We start from the raw sequence: 19,704 nt of genomic DNA, 5'->3' as shown, positions 1-19,704 counted from the left end.
GGTAATGTACCAGCATATACCTAACCTACTGATATAACAAGGTAACGTACCAGCATATACCTAACCTACTGATATAACAAGGTAATGTACCAGCATATACCTAACCTACTGATATAACAAGGTAACGTACCAGCATATACCTAACCTACTGATATAACGTACCAGCATATACCTAACCTACTGATATAACGTACCAGCATATACCTAACCTACTGATATAACGTACCAGCATAAACCTAACCTACTGATATAACGTACCAGCATATACCTAACCTACTGATATAACGTACCAGCATATACCTAACCTACTGATATAACGTACCAGCATATACCTAACCTACTGATATAACGTACCAGCATATACCTAACCTACTGATATAACATACCAGCATATACCTAACCTACTGATATAACAAGGTAATGTACCAGCATATACCTAACCTACTGATATAACGTACCAGGATATACCTAACCTACTGATATAACATACCAGCATATACCTAACCTACTGATATAAAGTACCAGCATATACCTAACCTACTGATATAACAAGGTAATGTACCAGCATATACCTAACCTACTGATATAACGTACCAGCATATACCTAACCTACTGATATAACAAGGTAATATACCAGGATATACCTAACCTACTGATATAACATACCAGCATATACCTAACCTACTGATATAACAAGGTAATGTACCAGCATATACCTAACCTACTGATATAACAAGGTAATGTACCAGCATATACCTAACCTACTGATATAACGTACCAGCATATACCTAACCTACTGATATAACAAGGTAATATACCAGGATATACCTAACCTACTGATATAACGTACCAGCATATACCTAACCTACTGATATAACAAGATAATGTACCAGCATATACCTAACCTACTGATATAACAAGGTAAAGTACCAGGATATACCTAACCTACTGATATAACGTACCAGCATATACCTAACCTACTGATATAACAAGGTAACATACCAGCATATACCTAACCTACTGATATAACGTACCAGGATATACCTAACCTACTGATATAACATACCAGCATATACCTAACCTACTGATATAACAAGGTAATGTACCAGCATATACCTAACCTACTGATATAACGTACCAGGATATACCTAACCTACTGATATAACGTACCAGGATATACCTAACCTACTGATATAACGTACCAGGATATACCTAACCTACTGATATAACGTACCAGCGTATACCTAACCTACTGATATAACAAGGTAATGTACCAGCATATACCTAACCTACTGATATAACGTACCAGGATATACCTAACCTACTGATATAACGTACCAGGATATACCTAACCTACTGATATAACGTACCAGCATATACCTAACCTACTGATATAACATACCAGCATATACCTAACCTACTGATATAACGTACCAGGATATACCTAACCTACTGATATAACGTACCAGGATATACCTAACCTACTGATATAACGTACCAGCATATACCTAACCTACTGATATAACGTACCAGCATATACCTAACCTACTGATATAACGTACCGGGATATACCTAACCTACTGATATAACGTACCAGGATGTACCTAACCTACTGATATAACGTACCAGGATATACCTAACCTACTGATATAACATACCAGCATATACCTAACCTACTGATATAACGTACCAGCATATACCTAACCTACCGATATAACGTACCAGGATATACCTAACCTACTGATATAACATACCGGGATATACCTAACCTACTGATATAACAAGGTAATGTACCAGCATATACCTAACCTACTGATATAACGTACCAGCATATACCTAACCTACTGATATAACGTACCAGCATATACCTAACCTACTGATATAACATACCAGTATATACCTAACCTACTGATATAACATACCAGTATATACCTAACCTACTGATATAACATACCAGTATATACCTAACCTACTGATATAACGTACCAGGATATACCTAACCTACTGATATAACGTACCAGCATATACCTAACCTACTGATATAACGTACCAGCATATACCTAACCTACTGATATAACATACCAGTATATACCTAACCTACTGATATAACGTACCAGCATATACCTAACCTACTGATATAACATACCAGCATATACCTAACCTACTGATATAACGTACCAGCATATACCTAACCTACTGATATAACATACCAGCATATACCTAACCTACTGATATAACATACCAGCATATACCTAACCTACTGATATAACATACCAGCATATACCTAACCTACCGATATAACGTACCAGCATATACCTAACCTACTGATATAACATACCAGCATATACCTAACCTACTGATATAACATACCAGCATATACCTAACCTACTGATATAACGTACCAGCATATACCTAACCTACTGATATAACATACCAGCATATACCTAACCTACTGATATAACATACCAGCATATACCTAACCTACCGATATAACGTACCAGCATATACCTAACCTACCGATATAACAACGTACCAGCATATACCTAACCTACTGATATAACAAGGTAACATACCAGCATATACCTAACCTACTGATATAACGTACCAGCATATACCTAACCTACTGATATAACGTACCAGCATATACCTAACCTACTGATATAACAAGGTAACATACCAGCATATACCTAACCTACTGATATAACGTACCAGCATATACCTAACCTACTGATATAACGTACCAGCATATACCTAACCTACTGATATAACAAGGTAATGTACCAGCATATACCTAACCTACTGATATAACATACCAGCATATACCTAACCTACTGATATAACAAGGTAATGTACCAGCATATACCTAACCTACTGATATAACAAGGTAACGTACCAGCATATACCTAACCTACTGATATAACGTACCAGCATATACCTAACCTACTGATATAACGTACCAGCATATACCTAACCTACTGATATAACGTACCAGCATATACCTAACCTACTGATATAACGTACCAGCATATACCTAACCTACTGATATAACATACCAGCATATACCTAACCTACTGATATAACGTACCAGCATATACCTAACCTACTGATATAACAAGGTAATGTACCAGCATATACCTAACCTACTGATATAACGTACCAGCATATACCTAACCTACTGATATAACAAGGTAATGTACCAGCATATACCTAACCTACTGATATAACGTACCAGCATATACCTAACCTACTGATATAACAAGGTAATGTACCAGCATATACCTAACCTACTGATATAACGTACCAGCATATACCTAACCTACTGATATAACAAGGTAATGTACCAGCATATACCTAACCTACTGATATAACGTACCAGCATATACCTAACCTACTGATATAACAAGGTAATGTACCAGCATATACCTAACCTACTGATATAACAAGGTAATGTACCAGCATATACCTAACCTACTGATATAATGTACCAGCATATACCTAACCTACTGATATAACGTACCAGCATATACCTAACCTACTGATATAATGTACCAGCATATACCTAACCTACTGATATAATGTACCAGCATATACCTAACCTACTGATATAACGTACCAGCATATACCTAACCTACTGATATAACGTACCAGCATATACCTAACCTACCGATATAACAAGGTAACGTCCCAGCATATACCTAACCTACTGATATAACGTACCAGCATATACCTAACCTACTGATATAACGTACCAGCATATACCTAACCTACCGATATAACAAGGTAACGTCCCAGCATATACCTAACCTACTGATATAACGTACCAGCATATACCTAACCTACCGATATAACAAGGTAACGTCCCAGCATATACCTAACCTACTGATATAACGTACCAGCATATACCTAACCTACTGATATAACGTACCAGCATATACCTAACCTACCGATATAACAAGGTAACGTCCCAGCATATACCTAACCTACTGATATAACGTACCAGCATATACCTAACCTACCGATATAACAAGGTAACGTCCCAGCATATACCTAACCTACTGATATAACGTACCAGCATATACCTAACCTACTGATATAACGTACCAGCATATACCTAACCTACCGATATAACAAGGTAACGTCCCAGCATATACCTAACCTACTGATATAACATACCAGCATATACCTAACCTACTGATATAACGTACCAGCATATACCTAACCTACTGATATAACAAGGTAACGTACCAGCATATACCTAACCTACTGATATAACATACCAGCATATACCTAACCTACTGATATAACATACCATCATATACCTAACCTACTGATATAACATACCAGCATATACCTAACCTACTGATATAACAAGGTAACATACCATCATATACCTAACCTACTGATATAACGTACCAGGATATACCTAACCTACTGATATAACAAGGTAATGTACCAGCATATACCTAACCTACTGATATAACATACCAGCATAAACCTAACCTACTGATATAACGTACCAGCATATACCTAACCTACTGATATAACATACCAGCATAAACCTAACCTACTGATATAACATACCAGCATATACCTAACCTACTGATATAACGTACCAGCATATACCTAACCTACTGATATAACAAGGTAATGTACCAGCATATACCTAACCTACTGATATAACGTACCAGCATATACCTAACCTACTGATATAACAACGTACCAGCATATACCTAACCTACTGATATAACGTACCAGCATATACCTAACCTACTGATATAACAAGGTAATGTACCAGCATATACCTAACCTACTGATATAACGTACCAGCATATACCTAACCTACTGATATAACAAGGTAATGTACCAGCATATACCTAACCTACTGATATAACATACCAGCATATACCTAACCTACTGATATAACAACGTACCGGCATATACCTAACCTACTGATATAACATACCAGCATATACCTAACCTACTGATATAACATACCAGCATATACCTAACCTACTGATATAACAACGTACCGGCATAGTGATTCAGCGTCGAAGTATCTGGAATGTCTGTGGTCGATGATGACGAGGTCGTGGTGCTTTTCCTTGAAACACTCCAGCGCTGCCTCTGGCGTCCTCGCCACGTTACACCTGAAGTTGGCCTTCTCACACGCCCAGCAGAACCCATTATTCTGGCTGTCCTCTTTGGCAAATACTAACAGTACCTGTAAGGGGAGAGGTTAGAGGTTAAAGGTCAAATACTAACAGTACCTGTAAGGGGAGCGGTTAGAGGTTAAAGGTCAAATACTAACAGTACCTGTAAGGGGAGAGGTTAGGGGTTATAGGTCAAATACTAACAGTACCTGTAAGGGGAGAGGTTAGGGGTTAAAGGTCGAAGACTAACTGTACCTGTAAGGGGAGAGGTTAGGGGTTAAAGGTCAAATAGTAACTGTACCTGTAAGGGGAGAGGTTAAATGTCAAATACTAACAGTACATGTAAGGGGAGAGGTTAGGGGTTAAAGGTCAAATACTAACTGTACCTGTAAGGCGAGAGGTTAGGGGTTAAAGGTCAAATACTAACAGTACCTGTAAGGGGAGAGGTTAAAGGTGAAATACTAACTGTACCTGTAAGGGGAGACACTGTGCGCACACACAACCACACACAGTCAGTGAGTGTACACATACACCCTCCTACCAAGCAGCATACTTTCACATAACCCCTTGCTTGCGTTAATCCATGGCTTTTAAGCGGCATCTAGGCTTCACTGCGGCGCGCGCGCGCACACACACACACACACACACACACAGAGAGAGAGAGAAGGCAGGTAGCTAGATGAGTCACTGGGCCTAACAGACGTCATCGTGGACCAGTTGGCAGGAGACACAATCAATGTACAGAATGGGAAGTTTGTTCAGCAGTCTCACGGTTTGCATCACAACTGCAAAATTGAGTTAAAGGTACAAAGACGTCTCTCTGTTCACTTAAAGTCCAGGAGGCCAGGAGCTAGGAGGCTAGGAGCTAGGAGGCCAGGAGGCTAGGAGCTAGGAGGCCAGGAGCTAGGAGGCTAGGAGCTAGGAGGCCAGGAGGCTAGGAGCTAGGAGCTAGGAGGCTAGGATCTAGGAGGCCAGGAGGCTAGGAGCTAGGAGGCTAGGAGCTAGGAGGCCAGGAGCTAGGAGGCCAGGCTAGGAGCTAGGAGGGTAGGATCTAGGAGGCTAGGAGCTAGGAGGCCAGGAGCTAGGAGTCTAGGAGCTAGGAGGCCAGGAGCTAGGAGGCCAGGAGCTAGGAGGCTAGGAGCTAGGAGTCCAGGAGCTAGGAGAACAGGAGGCCAGGAGCTAGGAGGCCGGGAGCTAGGAGGCTAGGAGCTAGGAGGCCAGGATCTAGGAGGACAGGAGGCCAGGAGCTAGGAGGACATGAGCTAGGAGGCCAGGAGCTAGGAGGCCAGGAGCTAGGAGGCTAGGAGCTAGGAGTCCAGGAGCTAGGAGGCTAGGAGCTAGGAGGCCAGGAGCTAGGAGGCCAGGAGCTAGGAGGCCAGGAGCTAGGGGGCTAGGAGCTAGGAGGCTAGGAGCTAGGAGTCCAGGAGCTAGGAGCTAGGAGAACAGGAGGCCAGGAGCTAGGAGGCCGGGAGCTAGGAGGCTAGGAGCTAGGAGGCCAGGATCTAGGAGGACAGGAGGCTCGGAGCTAGGAGGACAGGAGCTAGGAGGCCAGGAGCTAGAAGGCCAGGAGCTAGAAGGCCAGGAGCTAGGAGGCCAGGAGCTAGGAGGCCAGGAGCTAGGAGGCCAGGAGCTAGGAGGCCAGGAGCTAGGAGGCCAGGAGCTAGGAGCTAGGAGCTAGGAGGACAGGAGCTAGGAGGCCAGGAGCTAGGAGGCCAGGAGCTAGGAGGACAGGAGCTAGGAGGACAGGAGGCCAGGAGCTAGGAGGACATGAGCTAGGAGGCCAGGAGCTAGGAGGCCAGGAGCTAGGAGGCCAGGAGCTAGGAGGCCAGGAGCTAGGAGGACAGGAGCTAGGAGGCCAGGAGCTAGGAGGCCAGGAGCTAGGAGGCCAGGAGCTAGGAGGCCAGGAGCTAGGAGGACAGGAGCTAGGAGGACAGGAGCTAGGAGGCCAGGAGCTAGGAGACTAGGAGCTAGGAGGCCAAATATTTATCAAACACCTATTTTTCAGTGGCAATTGATGAGACTATAACAGACAAAATAGTCCAAGAAAATGTTTCCAAAAATGATTTTTCATTTCAGTTCACTAAAACAAGACAAAATGATATTTGTGACTAAAATCTGACTACTAAGTGGACTGGATAACAGTTTTTGAAAAGATTGAAAGCTTTTTAGTAATAAGCACAATTAATATTAGCAGGACAGATGCAAAGCGCAGTTATAGTTCAGCAGTGGGAAGGATGCATCAAACCCAGCACACACAGACTAATTCAGCTGGTGAGCTGCAGGGGAGAAAGCGATGAGTGTGGGAAGACAGGCAGACTGGCTCCGCCTCCGATTATACCCATCTCGCAGGCGACTTTCTTAGTTCACCTTTTAGCTAATAACTAGTCATCCCCAGCCTTCTAGTTAGCTACCCTTTGTCTGGAGCTGCTTCAGGAAATTAAAAACAATAGCAGCATTGAGTTTAATAGTAAAACAACAGTCTAGCTCGGTTTTTCTCTCCTGGGAATAGGTTATAGAAAAGTAGACTGTCTGAAATTATAGGCTAGCCCTCCCAGTTTTCCCTCTGCATTTCATATACAGGATCCTTAGCCAACGTAGCCAAGTCTCCTTCTTTTCCTCAGAGAAAACGTCTTGATTCGAGCCGGCGCTACGTTTTCTTTCTTTCTATAGTTCATTTCTTTAGGCTAAAACCTTGTTCAGTCCTGTTACCTCATTAACTAGCTATAGCTAACAACCTGGGGTGTATTCAGTTGGACGCAACGTTTAGATAGAAATATGCTATGAAGAATAAACATGCCGATCTGACATGTTGAATAAGGAATAACAACGGCTCTATTCAAGGAATTTCTATCTACAACGTTCGAGAAAGTTTTACAACTTGGCCTTGGTAACATTACCAGTAGCCTATTGAGCGTAGCCATGGTAACATTACCAGTAGCCTATTGAGTGTAGCCATGGTAACATTACCAGTAGCCTATTGAGTGTAGCCATGGTAACATTACCAGTAGCCTACTGAGTGTAGCCATGGTAACATTACCAGTAGCCTATTGAGTGTAGCCATGGTAACATTACCAGTAGCCTATTGAGCGTAGCCATGGTAACATTACCAGTAGCCTATTGAACATAGCCATGGTAAAACTATATCTGACTGGGTTAATAACTCCTCTATATATGACTGAGTTAATAACTCCTCTTACTGGGTTAATAACTCCTCTATATCTGACTGAGTTAATAACTCCTCTTACTGGGTTAATAACTCCTCTATATCTGACTGGGTTAATAACTCCTCTATATCTGACTGGGTTAATAACTCCTCTATATCTGACTGGGTTAATAACTCCTCTATATCTGACTGGGTTAATAACTCCTCTATATCTGACTGGGTTAATAACTCCTCGTCACTACATTATATCTGACTGGGTTAATAACTCCTCTATATCTGACTGGGTTAATAACTCCTCTATATCTGACTGGGTTAATAACTCCTCTATATCTGACTGGGTTAATAACTCCTCTATATCTGACTGGGTTAATAACTCCTCTGACTGGGTTAATAACTCCTCTATATCTGACTGGGTTAATAACTCCTCTATATCTGACTGGGTTAATAACTCCTCTATATCTAATTGGGTTAATAACTCCTCTATATCTGACTGGGTTAATAACTCCTCTATATCTGACTGGGTTAATAACTCCTCTATATCTGACTGGGTTAATAAGTCCTCTATATCTGACTGGGTTAATAACTCCTCTATATCTGACTGGGTTAATAACTCCTCTGACTGGGTTAATAACTCCTCTATATCTGACTGGGTTAATACAGTGCCTTGCGAAAGTACAACTCATACAAGGAGAAGACTGATCAGAGATGCAGCCAATAAGCCCATGATCACTCTGGATGAACTGCAGAGATCTACAGCTGAGGTGGGAGACTCTGTCCATAGGACAACAATCAGTCATACAGTGCCTTGCGAAAGTATTCGGCCCCCTTGAACTTTGCGACCTTTTGCCACATTTCAAGCTTCAAACATAAAGATATAAAACTGTATTTTTTTGTGAAGAATCAACAACAAGTGGGACACAATCATGAAGTGGAATGACATTTATTGGATATTTCAAACCTTTTTAACAAATCAAAAACTGAAAAATTGGGCGTGCAAAATTATTCAGCCCCTTTACTTTCAGTGCAGCAAACTCTCTCCAGAAGTTCAGTGAGGATCTCTGAATGATACAATGTTGACCTAAATGACTAATGATGATAAATACAATCCACCTGTGTGTAATCAAGTCTCCGTATAAATGCACCTGCACTGTGATAGTCTCAGAGGTCCGTTAAAAGCGCAGAGAACATCATGAAGAACAAGGAACACACCAGGCAGGTCTGAGATACTGTTGTGAAGAAGTTTAAAGCCGGATTTGGATACAAAAAGATTTCCCAAGCTTTAAACATCCCAAGGAGCACTGTGCAAGCGATAATATTGAAATGGAAGGAGTATCAGACCACTGCAAATCTACCAAGACCTGGCCGTCCCTCTAAACTTTCAGCTCATACAAGGAGAAGACTGATCAGAGATGCAGCCAAGAGGCCCATGATCACTCTGGATGAACTGCAGAGATCTACAGCTGAGGTGGGAGACTCTGTCCATAGGACAACAATCAGTCGTATATTGCACAAATCTGGCCTTTTTCGAAGAGTGGCAAGAAGAAAGCCATTTCTTAAAGATATCCATAAAAAGTGTCGTTTAAAGTTTGCCACAAGCCACCTGGAAGACACACCAAACATGTGGAAGAAGGTGCTCTGGTCAGATGAAACCAAAATGGAACTTTTTGGCAACAATGCAAAACGTTATGTTTGGCGTAAAAGCAACACAGCTCATCACCCTGAACACATTATCCCCACTGTCAAACATGGTGGTGGCAGCATCATGGTTTGGGCCTGCTTTTCTTCAGCAGGGACAGGGAAGATGGTTAAAATTGATGGGAAGATGGATGGAGCCAAATACAGGACCATTCTGGAAGAAAACCTGATGGAGTCTGCAAAAGACCTGAGACTGGGACGGAGATTTGTCTTCCAACAAGACAATGATCCAAAACATAAAGCAAAATCTACAATGGAATGGTTCAAAAATAAACATATCCAGGTGTTAGAATGGCCAAGTCAAAGTCCAGACCTGAATCCAATCGAGAATCTGTGGAAAGAACTGAAAACTGCTGTTCACAAATGCTCTCCATCCAACCTCACTGAGCTCGAGCTGTTTTGCAAGGAGGAATGGGAAAAAATGTCAGTCTCTCGATGTGCAAAACTGATAGAGACATACCCCAAGCGACTTACAGCTGTAATCGCAGCAAAAGGTGGCGCTACAAAGTATTAACTTAAGGGGGCTGAATAATTTTGCATGCCCAATTTTTCAGTTTTTGATTTGTTAAAAAAGTTTGAAATATCCAATAAATGTCTTTCCACTTCATGATTGTGTCCCACTTGTTGTTGATTCTTCAAAAAAAAATACAGTTTTATATCTTTATGTTTGAAGCCTGAAATGTGGCAAAAGGTCGCAAAGTTCAAGGGGGCCGAATACTTTCGCAAGGCACTGTATATTGCACAAATCTGGCCTTTATGGAAGAGTGGCAAGGAGAAAGCCATTTCTTAAAGATATCCATAAAAAGTGTTGTTTAAAGTTTGCCACAAGCCACCTGGGAGACACACCAAACATGTGGAAGAAGGTGCTCTGGTCAGATGAAACCAAAATTGAACTTTTTGGCAACAATGCAAAACGTTATGTTTGGCGTAAAAGCAATACAGCTGAACACACCATCCCCACTGTCAAACATGGTGGTGGCAGCATCATGGTTTGGGCCTGCTTTTCTTCAGCAGGGACAGGGAAGATGGTTAAAATTGATGGAAAAAAGTTTGAAATATCCAATAAATGTCTTTCCACTTCATGATTGTGTCCCACTTGTTGTTGATTCTTCACAAAAAAATACAGTTTTATATCTTAATGTTTGAAGCCTGAAATGTGGCAAAAGGTCGCAAAGTTCAAGGGGGCCGAATACTTTCGCAAGGCACTGTAACTCCTCTATATCTGACTGGGTTAATAACTCCTCTGACTGGGTTAATAACTCTATATCTGACTGGGTTAATAACTGTATATCTGACTGGGTTAATAACCCCTCTATATCTGACTGGGTTAATAACTCCTCTATATCTGACTGGGTTAATAACTCCTCTATATCTGACTGGGTTAATAACTCCTCTATATCTGACTGGGTTAATAACTCCTCTATATCTAATTGGGTTAATAACTCCTCTATATCTGACTGGGTTAATAACTCCTCTATATCTGACTGGGTTAATAACTCCTCTATATCTGACTGGGTTAATAAGTCCTCTATATCTGACTGGGTTAATAAGTCCTCTATATCTGACTGGGTAAATAACTCCTCTATATCTGACTGGGTTAATAACTCCTCTATATCTAATTGGGTTAATAACTCCTCTATATCTGACTGGGTTAATAACTCCTCTATATCTGACTGGGTTAATAACTCCTCTATATCTGACTGGGTTAATAACTCCTCTATATCTGACTGGGTTAATAACTCCTCTATATCTGACTGGGTTAATAACTCCTCTATTTCTAATTGGGTTAATAACTCCTCTATATCTGACTGGGTTAATAACTCCTCTATATCTGACTGGGTTAATAACTCCTCTATATCTGACTGGGTTAATAAGTCCTCTATATCTGACTGGGTTAATAACTCCTCGATATCTGACTGGGTTAATAACTCCTCTATATCTAACTGGGTTAATAACTCCTCTATATCTGACTGGGTTAATAACTCCTCTATATCTGACTGGGTTAATAACTCCTCTATATCTGACTGGGTTAATAACTCCTCTATATCTGACTGGGTTAATAACTCCTCTATATCTCACTGGGTAAATAACTCCTCTATATTTGACTGGGTTAATAACTCCTCTATATCTGACTGGGTTAATAACTCCTCTGAAGTCGTTAATAACTCCTCTATATCTGACTGGGTTAATAACTCCTCTGACTGGGTTAATAACCCCTCTATATCTGACTGGGTTAATAACTCCTCTATATATGACTGGGTTAATAACTCCTCTATATCTGACTGGGTTAATAACTCTATATCTGACTGGGTTAATAAGTCCTCTATATCTGACTGGGTTAATAACTCCTCTATATCTGACTGGGTAAATAACTCCTCTATATCTGACTGGGTAAATAACTCCTCTATATCTGACTGGGTTAATAACTCCTCTATATCTGACTGGGTTAATAACTCCTCTATATCTGACTGGGTTAATAACTCCTCTATATCTCACTGGGTAAATAACTCCTCTATATTTGACTGGGTTAATAACTCCTCTATATCTGACTGGGTTAATAACTCCTCTGACTGGGTTAATAACTCCTCTATATCTGACTGGGTTAATAACTCCTCTGACTGGGTTAATAACCCCTCTATATCTGACTGGGTTAATAACTCCTCTATATATGACTGGGTTAATAACTCCTCTATATCTGACTGGGTTAATAACTCTATATCTGACTGGGTTAATAACCCCTCTATATCTGACTGGGTTAATAACACCTCTATATCTGACTGGGTTAATAACTCCTCTATATCTGACTGGGTTAATAACTCCTCTATATCTGACTGGGTTAATAACTCCTCTATATCTGACTGGGTTAATAACTCCTCTATATCTGACTGGGTTAATAAGTCCTCTATATCTGACTGGGTTAATAAGTCCTCTATATCTGACTGGGTTAATAACTCCTCAATATCTGACTGGGTTAATAACTCCTCAATATCTGACTGGGTTAATAACTCCTCTATATCTGACTGGGTAAATAACTCCTCTATATCTGACTGGGTTAATAACTCCTCTATATCTAATTGGGTTAATAACTCCTCTATATCTGACTGGGTTAATAACTCCTCTATATCTGACTGGGTAAATAACTCCTCTATATTTGACTGGGTTAATAACTCCTCTATATCTGACTGGGTTAATAACTCCTCTGACTGGGTTAATAACTTCTCTATATCTGACTGGGTTAATAACTCCTCTGACTGGGTTAATAACCCCTCTATATCTGACTGGGTTAATAACTCCTCTATATATGACTGGGTTAATAACTCCTCTATATCTAATTGGGTATAATAACTCCTCTATATCTGACTGGGTTAATAACTCCTCTATATCTGACTGGGTAAATAACTCCTCTATATTTGACTGGGTTAATAACTCCTCTATATCTGACTGGGTTAATAACTCCTCTGACTGGGTTAATAAGTCCTCTATATCTGACTGGGTTAATAAGTCCTCTGACTGGGTTAATAACTCCTCTATATCTGACTGGGTAAATAACTTTATTTTGAGTTAATGGGGACCCACTGACTCAGACTTGAGCACTTGGACCAGGACTCGAGCACTGGGACTTGTACTTCAGCCATAGGGACTCGTGACTCAACCATTTATAACTCAGGCATCGACTCGAGCACAGGAGACTTTGGATTCGATTCGGACAGACCGACAGACAGTTAAGGACAGACCGACAGACAGTCAAGGACAGACCGACAGACAGTCAAGGACAGACCGACAGACAGTCAAGGACAGACAGACAGTTAAGGACAGACAGACAGACAGACAGACAGTCAAGGACAGACAGACAGAGAAAGAAAGACAAAAGACAAGGCATTTAGTTGACTAAAATGTCCCCACTGTTTTCATCATTTTGACAATAACTAGAGTAAATCATTATTCAAAAGACTAAAATGTGACTAAGACATAAGGATATTTAAGACAAAATGACTAAGACTAGACTAAATCTAAATCAAAATGAACACTGGTGCGTGTATAGTTGGGATGGCGGGATTTGCTGATTCATCCAGATGAATTGTCTGGCTTTAGTCACACTAACCCTTCACCTCATCCAGTCTCCTCTCAGACCAAATCAGGACACATCAGAGCACACAGGGGTTTCCCCTACGCACAGATCTACCATCAGCTTCAGCTTCCCCAATCCTAACCTTAAATCATTAGTGGGGGGGAAATGCATCCTACCAGGGCCCCTCTGGGCTCCAAGAAGGCCCAGCTAGCTATCTAGCCTAGCGTAACATTTATTTGAGCCGTATTCCATTTAGAAAGGCCCAGTTTGCCTAGCCTTACCAAAGATAATCTATTATATTGACAAGATAGCCGAGTGACCGCTGCAAACAATAGAAATACATGTCTTCAAAAATGGAAGGCAGGTTGGAAGGAGGCAAAATCAGGTGGAACCATTCTAGCCAATGAGAGGTTGGATACGCGTGTGAACAGCAAGCACAACTCCAATTATAGAGTTATTTTTTTCAAAGTTTGAGAAATACCACATGCGTCCACTTATATCAGTGCACCCGTAACAACCAAACCATTACGTAACATCTATTAGATCAAATAAACCTTACGTTGCAAACTAGCAATTACATTTTTTGTTGACCAAATTCGACACTCTCATTGAGTAAACCTTCTCGCTTCAACCTCTTCCTCTCTGGCCTTACCTAGCCCAGCGCTAACACTAATCACTTTCTACTTAAGTCTAGCTAGCCTAGCTTAAACTAGCCTAACACAAACCATATTCCACCAAGGCCCAGCTACGTAGCCTAGCCTAGGCTAACACAAATCACATTCCGCTTAGGTCCAGCTAGCCTAGCTTAGCCTAACACAAACCATGTAGTTTAGCCTAACACAAACCATATTCAACTTAGGTCCAGATAGCCTTGCTTAGCAGAGCGCCGCTAACACAAACTACATTCCACGTAGGTCCTGCTAGCCTAGCAACACAAATAATATCCACTTACTGTAGGTCCTGCTAGCCTAGTTTAGCGCTAACACAAACCATAATCCACTTATCTTCACACCCCTTGTCATTACAGGCAGCATACATATCCCGAGTAGTAGATGCATCATCGCAGAGCGATGGAGGCAGCTATGGAGGCAGGAATGCTGTCTGGAATTAGATGACAATTCCACAGTGGCATGTTGTTAGAAAAGTCAACATTCCTGCAGAGCCATGCAGGCAGACAGGAGGATTAGATATAGGTCATGTTATGTGGGCCCAGGCCAGGTCCTCTCAGGTAGACTGCCTACAGACAGACAGACTGCCTACAGACAGACAGACTGCCTACAGACAGACAGACAGCCTACAGACAGACAGACAGACAGACAGACAGACAGACAGACAGACAGACAGACAGACAGACAGACAGACAGCGGTAGGAAAGTTAATTACTGCTAGCACAGCTATTCAGACATGGGGAAACCTTCTTACTGTATGACTTAAGCTATTCTGATAACACCCGTTCACAGTAGACGGGGTGGGAAAGCTACTGTTCTGCTAACACCCGTTCACAGTAGACGGGGTGGGGAAGCTACTGTTCTGCTAACACCCGTTCACAGTAGACGGGGTGGGAAAGCTACTATTCTGTTAACACCCGTTCACAGTAGACGGGGTGGCAAAGCTACTGTTCTGCAAATAAACCCATTTGGATAGTGATGGGAAAGCTACTTATTCACTGTAGATAGGGGTGGGCTAGCTACTTACTGAACCTACTGCTAACACACACACTAGCCTAACTGTAGATAAGGCTAAGCTACTGCTAACACACACACTAGCCTAACTGTAGATAAGGCTAAGCTACTGCTAACACACACACTAGCCTAACTGTATATAAGGCTAAGCTACTTAGCTACTGCTAACACACACATTCAGATAGATGGCTAGTGTAGATAGTGGTGGGTAAATCTACTTATTGGGCTTACAAACACACCCATTCAGATAAGAGGGAAAAATCGTCTTACTGTGTCTAACTTAAGATGTCTGCAAACACACCCATTCATGGGTAATCTTACTCTACAACATACTGATAAGGTGCTATGCAAACAAACCTATTCAGATAGATGTGAAATCTTACCGCACAACACAAGACAACCTGCTAACAAACCTATTCAGATAGATGTGAAATCTTACCACACATCACAACCTGCTAACAAACCTATTCAGATAGATGTGAAATCTTACCACACATCACAACCTGCTAACAAACCTATTCAGAAGTCAATCATGGGAAATCTCCTACTTGTCCTGTCCATACAGCAGGCTGTAAACGTTGTAGACAACTGATGAAGGCTGTTGTTGGTTGGATAACGACACTTCTTTCTGTTTTATGTCATTGTTGTTTTACGTCTAAACAACTCATTCTAATAAATATAAAAATGATTCTGTAATTTAATGACAGGGACTATAGTGTTGCACCTGTAGCAGTGGCAGAGATGTACCTAATGATGGAAAACAACAGGAAAACAGTTAGACGTGCCCTCCTCTGTGATTCAGACTTCCTGTAGTAGTTCACTGGATCTGGCACAGCCCTGTGTTTATACCACAGACCAGTCAGACCGTACATACTGCTAAAGTCCTCCCTGAGACCCCCCTGAAAATGACGCACGCACGCACACAGAGGCATTCCTTGATCAAATGAATGAGTTTTCTAATACGTTCTACCAATTCTGGTAGATTCAGAGTGTGAGAGTGTGAGGCTCTTCTTTTCTAGGAAGTGTTCTACTCTGCTAGCCAGCACCTCCCCTAACCAGGTGTTCTACACCACTAGCCAGCACCTCCCCTAACCAGGTGTTCTACTCAGCTAGCCAGCACCTCCCCTAACCAGGTGTTCTACTCTGCTAGCCAGCACCTCCCCTAACCAGGTGTTCTACCTCGCTAGCCAGTACGTCCACTAACCAGGTGTTCTACTCCGCTAGCCAGCACCTCCCCTAACCAGGTGTTCTACTCTGCTAGCCAGTACCTCCCCCTAACCAGGTGTTCTACTCTGCTAGCCAGTACCTCCCCTAACCAGGTGTTCTACTCCGCTAGCCAGCACCTCCCCTAACCAGGTATTCTACTCTGCTAGCCAGCACCTCCCCCTAACCAGGTGTTCTACTCTGCTAGCCAGTACCTCCCCTAACCAGGTGTTCTACTCTGCTAGCTAGCACCTCCCCTAACCAGGTGTTCTACTCTGCTAGCCAGCACCTCCTCTAACCAGGTGTTCTACTCTGCTAGCCAGCACCTCCTCTAACCAGGTGTTCTACTCTGCTAGCCAGCACCTCTCCTAACCAGGTGTTCTACTCTGTTAGCCAGCACCTCCCCTAACCAGGTGTTCTACTCTGCTAGCCAGCACCTCCCCCTAACCAGGTGTTCTACTCTGCTAGCTAGCACCTCCCCTAACCAGGTGTTCTACTCTGCTAGCTAGCACCTCCTCTAACCAGGTGTTCTACTCTGCTAGCCAGCACCTCCTCTAACCAGGTGTTCTACTCTGCTAGCCAACACCTCCTCTAACCAGGTGTTCTACTCTGCTAGCCAGCACCTCCTCTAACCAGGTCAGCAAAGACACGTCTCACACACGAAGGCTAAACATATTACATGGGGTATTGTGTCTGTGCTGACAAAGGGTCTCTATAGTATAAACTATCACAAATAGTGTGAGTCAATACTATGGGATGCATCAAATCAACCTGCTTCGGCAACGTCTGGGTCCCAAAAAGCACCCTATTCCTTATATACAGTATGTACTGCAGGTAATAGGGAGCCATTTGGGACACACCCTTAGTTAGTTGTGAACACGACACACGTCTTACTCTGAACACTTAGAGGAGAGGTTACTTACTCTGAACACTTAGAGGAGAGGTTACTTACTCTGAACACTTATAGGAGAGATGAATTACTCTGAACACTTAGAGGAGAGGTTACTTACTCTGAACACTTAGAGAGGTTACTTACTCTGAACACTTAGAGGAGAGGTTACTTACTCTGAACACTTAGAGGAGAGATTAATTACTCTGAACACTTAGAGGAGAGGTTAATTACTCTGAACACTTAGAGGAGAGGTTAATTACCCTGGACACTTAGAGAGGTTACTTACTCTGAACACTTAGAAGAGAGGTTACTTTGAACACTTAGAGGAGAGGTTACTTACTATGAACACTTAGAGGAGAGGTTAATTACTCTGGACACTTAGAGGAGAGGTGACTTACTCTGAACAATTAGAGGAGAGGTTACTTACGCTGGACACTTAGAGAGGTTACTTACTCTGAACACTTAGAAGAGAGGTTACTTTGAACACTTAGAGGAGATTTTACTTACTCTGAACACTTAGAGGAGAGGTTACTTCCTCTGAACACTTAGAGGAGAGGTTAATTACTCTGAACACTTAGAGGAGAGGTTACTTACTATGAACACTTAGAGGAGAGGTTAATTACTCTGGACACTTAGAGGAGAGGTTACTTACTCTGAACAATTAGAGGAGAGGTTACTTACGCTGGACACTTAGAGGAGAGGTTACTTACTCTGAACACTTAGAGGAGAGGTTACTTACTCTGAACACTTAGAGGAGAGGTTACTTACCCTGGACACTTAGAGGAGAGGTTACTGGGTATTTGTTATTGAGTGTTCTGGAACAATGAACATTCTAAGAAAAACACAAGCACTCCAGGAACTAAAATCAGCTACAGTGAAAGTTTAAAAATGCTTTCTCACACAGACGCCCCTCCCCTCTCTCGCTGGATCTCTCTCTCTCCTCCCTTCATCCCTCTCTCTATATTATCCCCCTCACCCCCTCACTCTCTCTGCCCCCCCCCCCCCCCCCCCCTCTCTCTCGTCACCTCACTACTGGATAGTTTAACACTAGACAAAGGAGAGAGCAGAGTGTTTGAGAGATGTGGTATAATGAGCCATTGACCATCGGTCAGAGAATGTCGGCCTTGCGGTGAAGTCACACACAAGCATGCACGAATACACACACACACACACACACACGCACACACGCACACACGCACACACGCATACACACACACACACACACACACACACACACACACAGGCATACACACACACACACACACACACACATACACACACAGGCATACACACACAGGCATACACACACACACTCATATATAACGCGCATTGTTCATTATAGTATGTCCATAGTGGTTGATGTTTGGCTCTGTTGCCTAGGCAACACCAGGGCACGCCACACACAAAGCGTCCATTAACAGTTTATTTTTCTTCTGTTTGAATGTTTGAAAGGGGGGATTGTTGTCTTAAAGACACTCAATCATTTTCAAATGGGAGATTATAGGCCTTGTTGTTTTGGGGAAAATCACAAAGTTGACCGTTTCCAATCTGATCAGGACATTCAACCAGAGGAACCAATAGAAACTGTACCTCAGTTCTCAGTCTGATCAGGACATTCAACCAGAGGAACCAATAGAAACTGTACCTCAGTTCTCAGTCTGATCAGGACATTCAACCAGAGGAACCAATAGAAACTGTACCTCAGTTCTCAGTCTGATCAGGACATTCAACCAGAGGAACCAATAGAAACTGTACCTCAGTTCTCAGTCTGATCAGGACATTCAACAGAGGAACCAATAGAAACTGTACCTCAGTTCTCAGTCTGATCAGGACATTCAACAGAGGAACCA

The 19,704-nt window shown here is 42.1% G+C and overlaps 1 protein-coding gene across 1 annotated transcript in view; it reads right to left on the bottom strand.

Annotated features, from left to right (window-relative positions):
- Nucleotides 1–19,704, bottom strand: part of LOC139411760 (high affinity cAMP-specific and IBMX-insensitive 3',5'-cyclic phosphodiesterase 8A-like) — a 183,310-nt gene that overhangs the window by 72,405 nt on the left and 91,201 nt on the right. Inside the window, exon 3 of the mRNA XM_071158488.1 lies at nt 5,031–5,221. Coding sequence (XP_071014589.1) covers nt 5,031–5,221 — 191 coding nt within the window. The remainder of the gene's footprint in view (nt 1–5,030; nt 5,222–19,704) is intronic.

This window comes from Oncorhynchus clarkii, chromosome 6 (assembly GCF_045791955.1).
Source record: "Oncorhynchus clarkii lewisi isolate Uvic-CL-2024 chromosome 6, UVic_Ocla_1.0, whole genome shotgun sequence".
Taxonomy (NCBI): Eukaryota; Metazoa; Chordata; class Actinopteri; order Salmoniformes; family Salmonidae; genus Oncorhynchus; species Oncorhynchus clarkii.
This window is presented reverse-complemented; position numbering and strand designations above follow the sequence as displayed.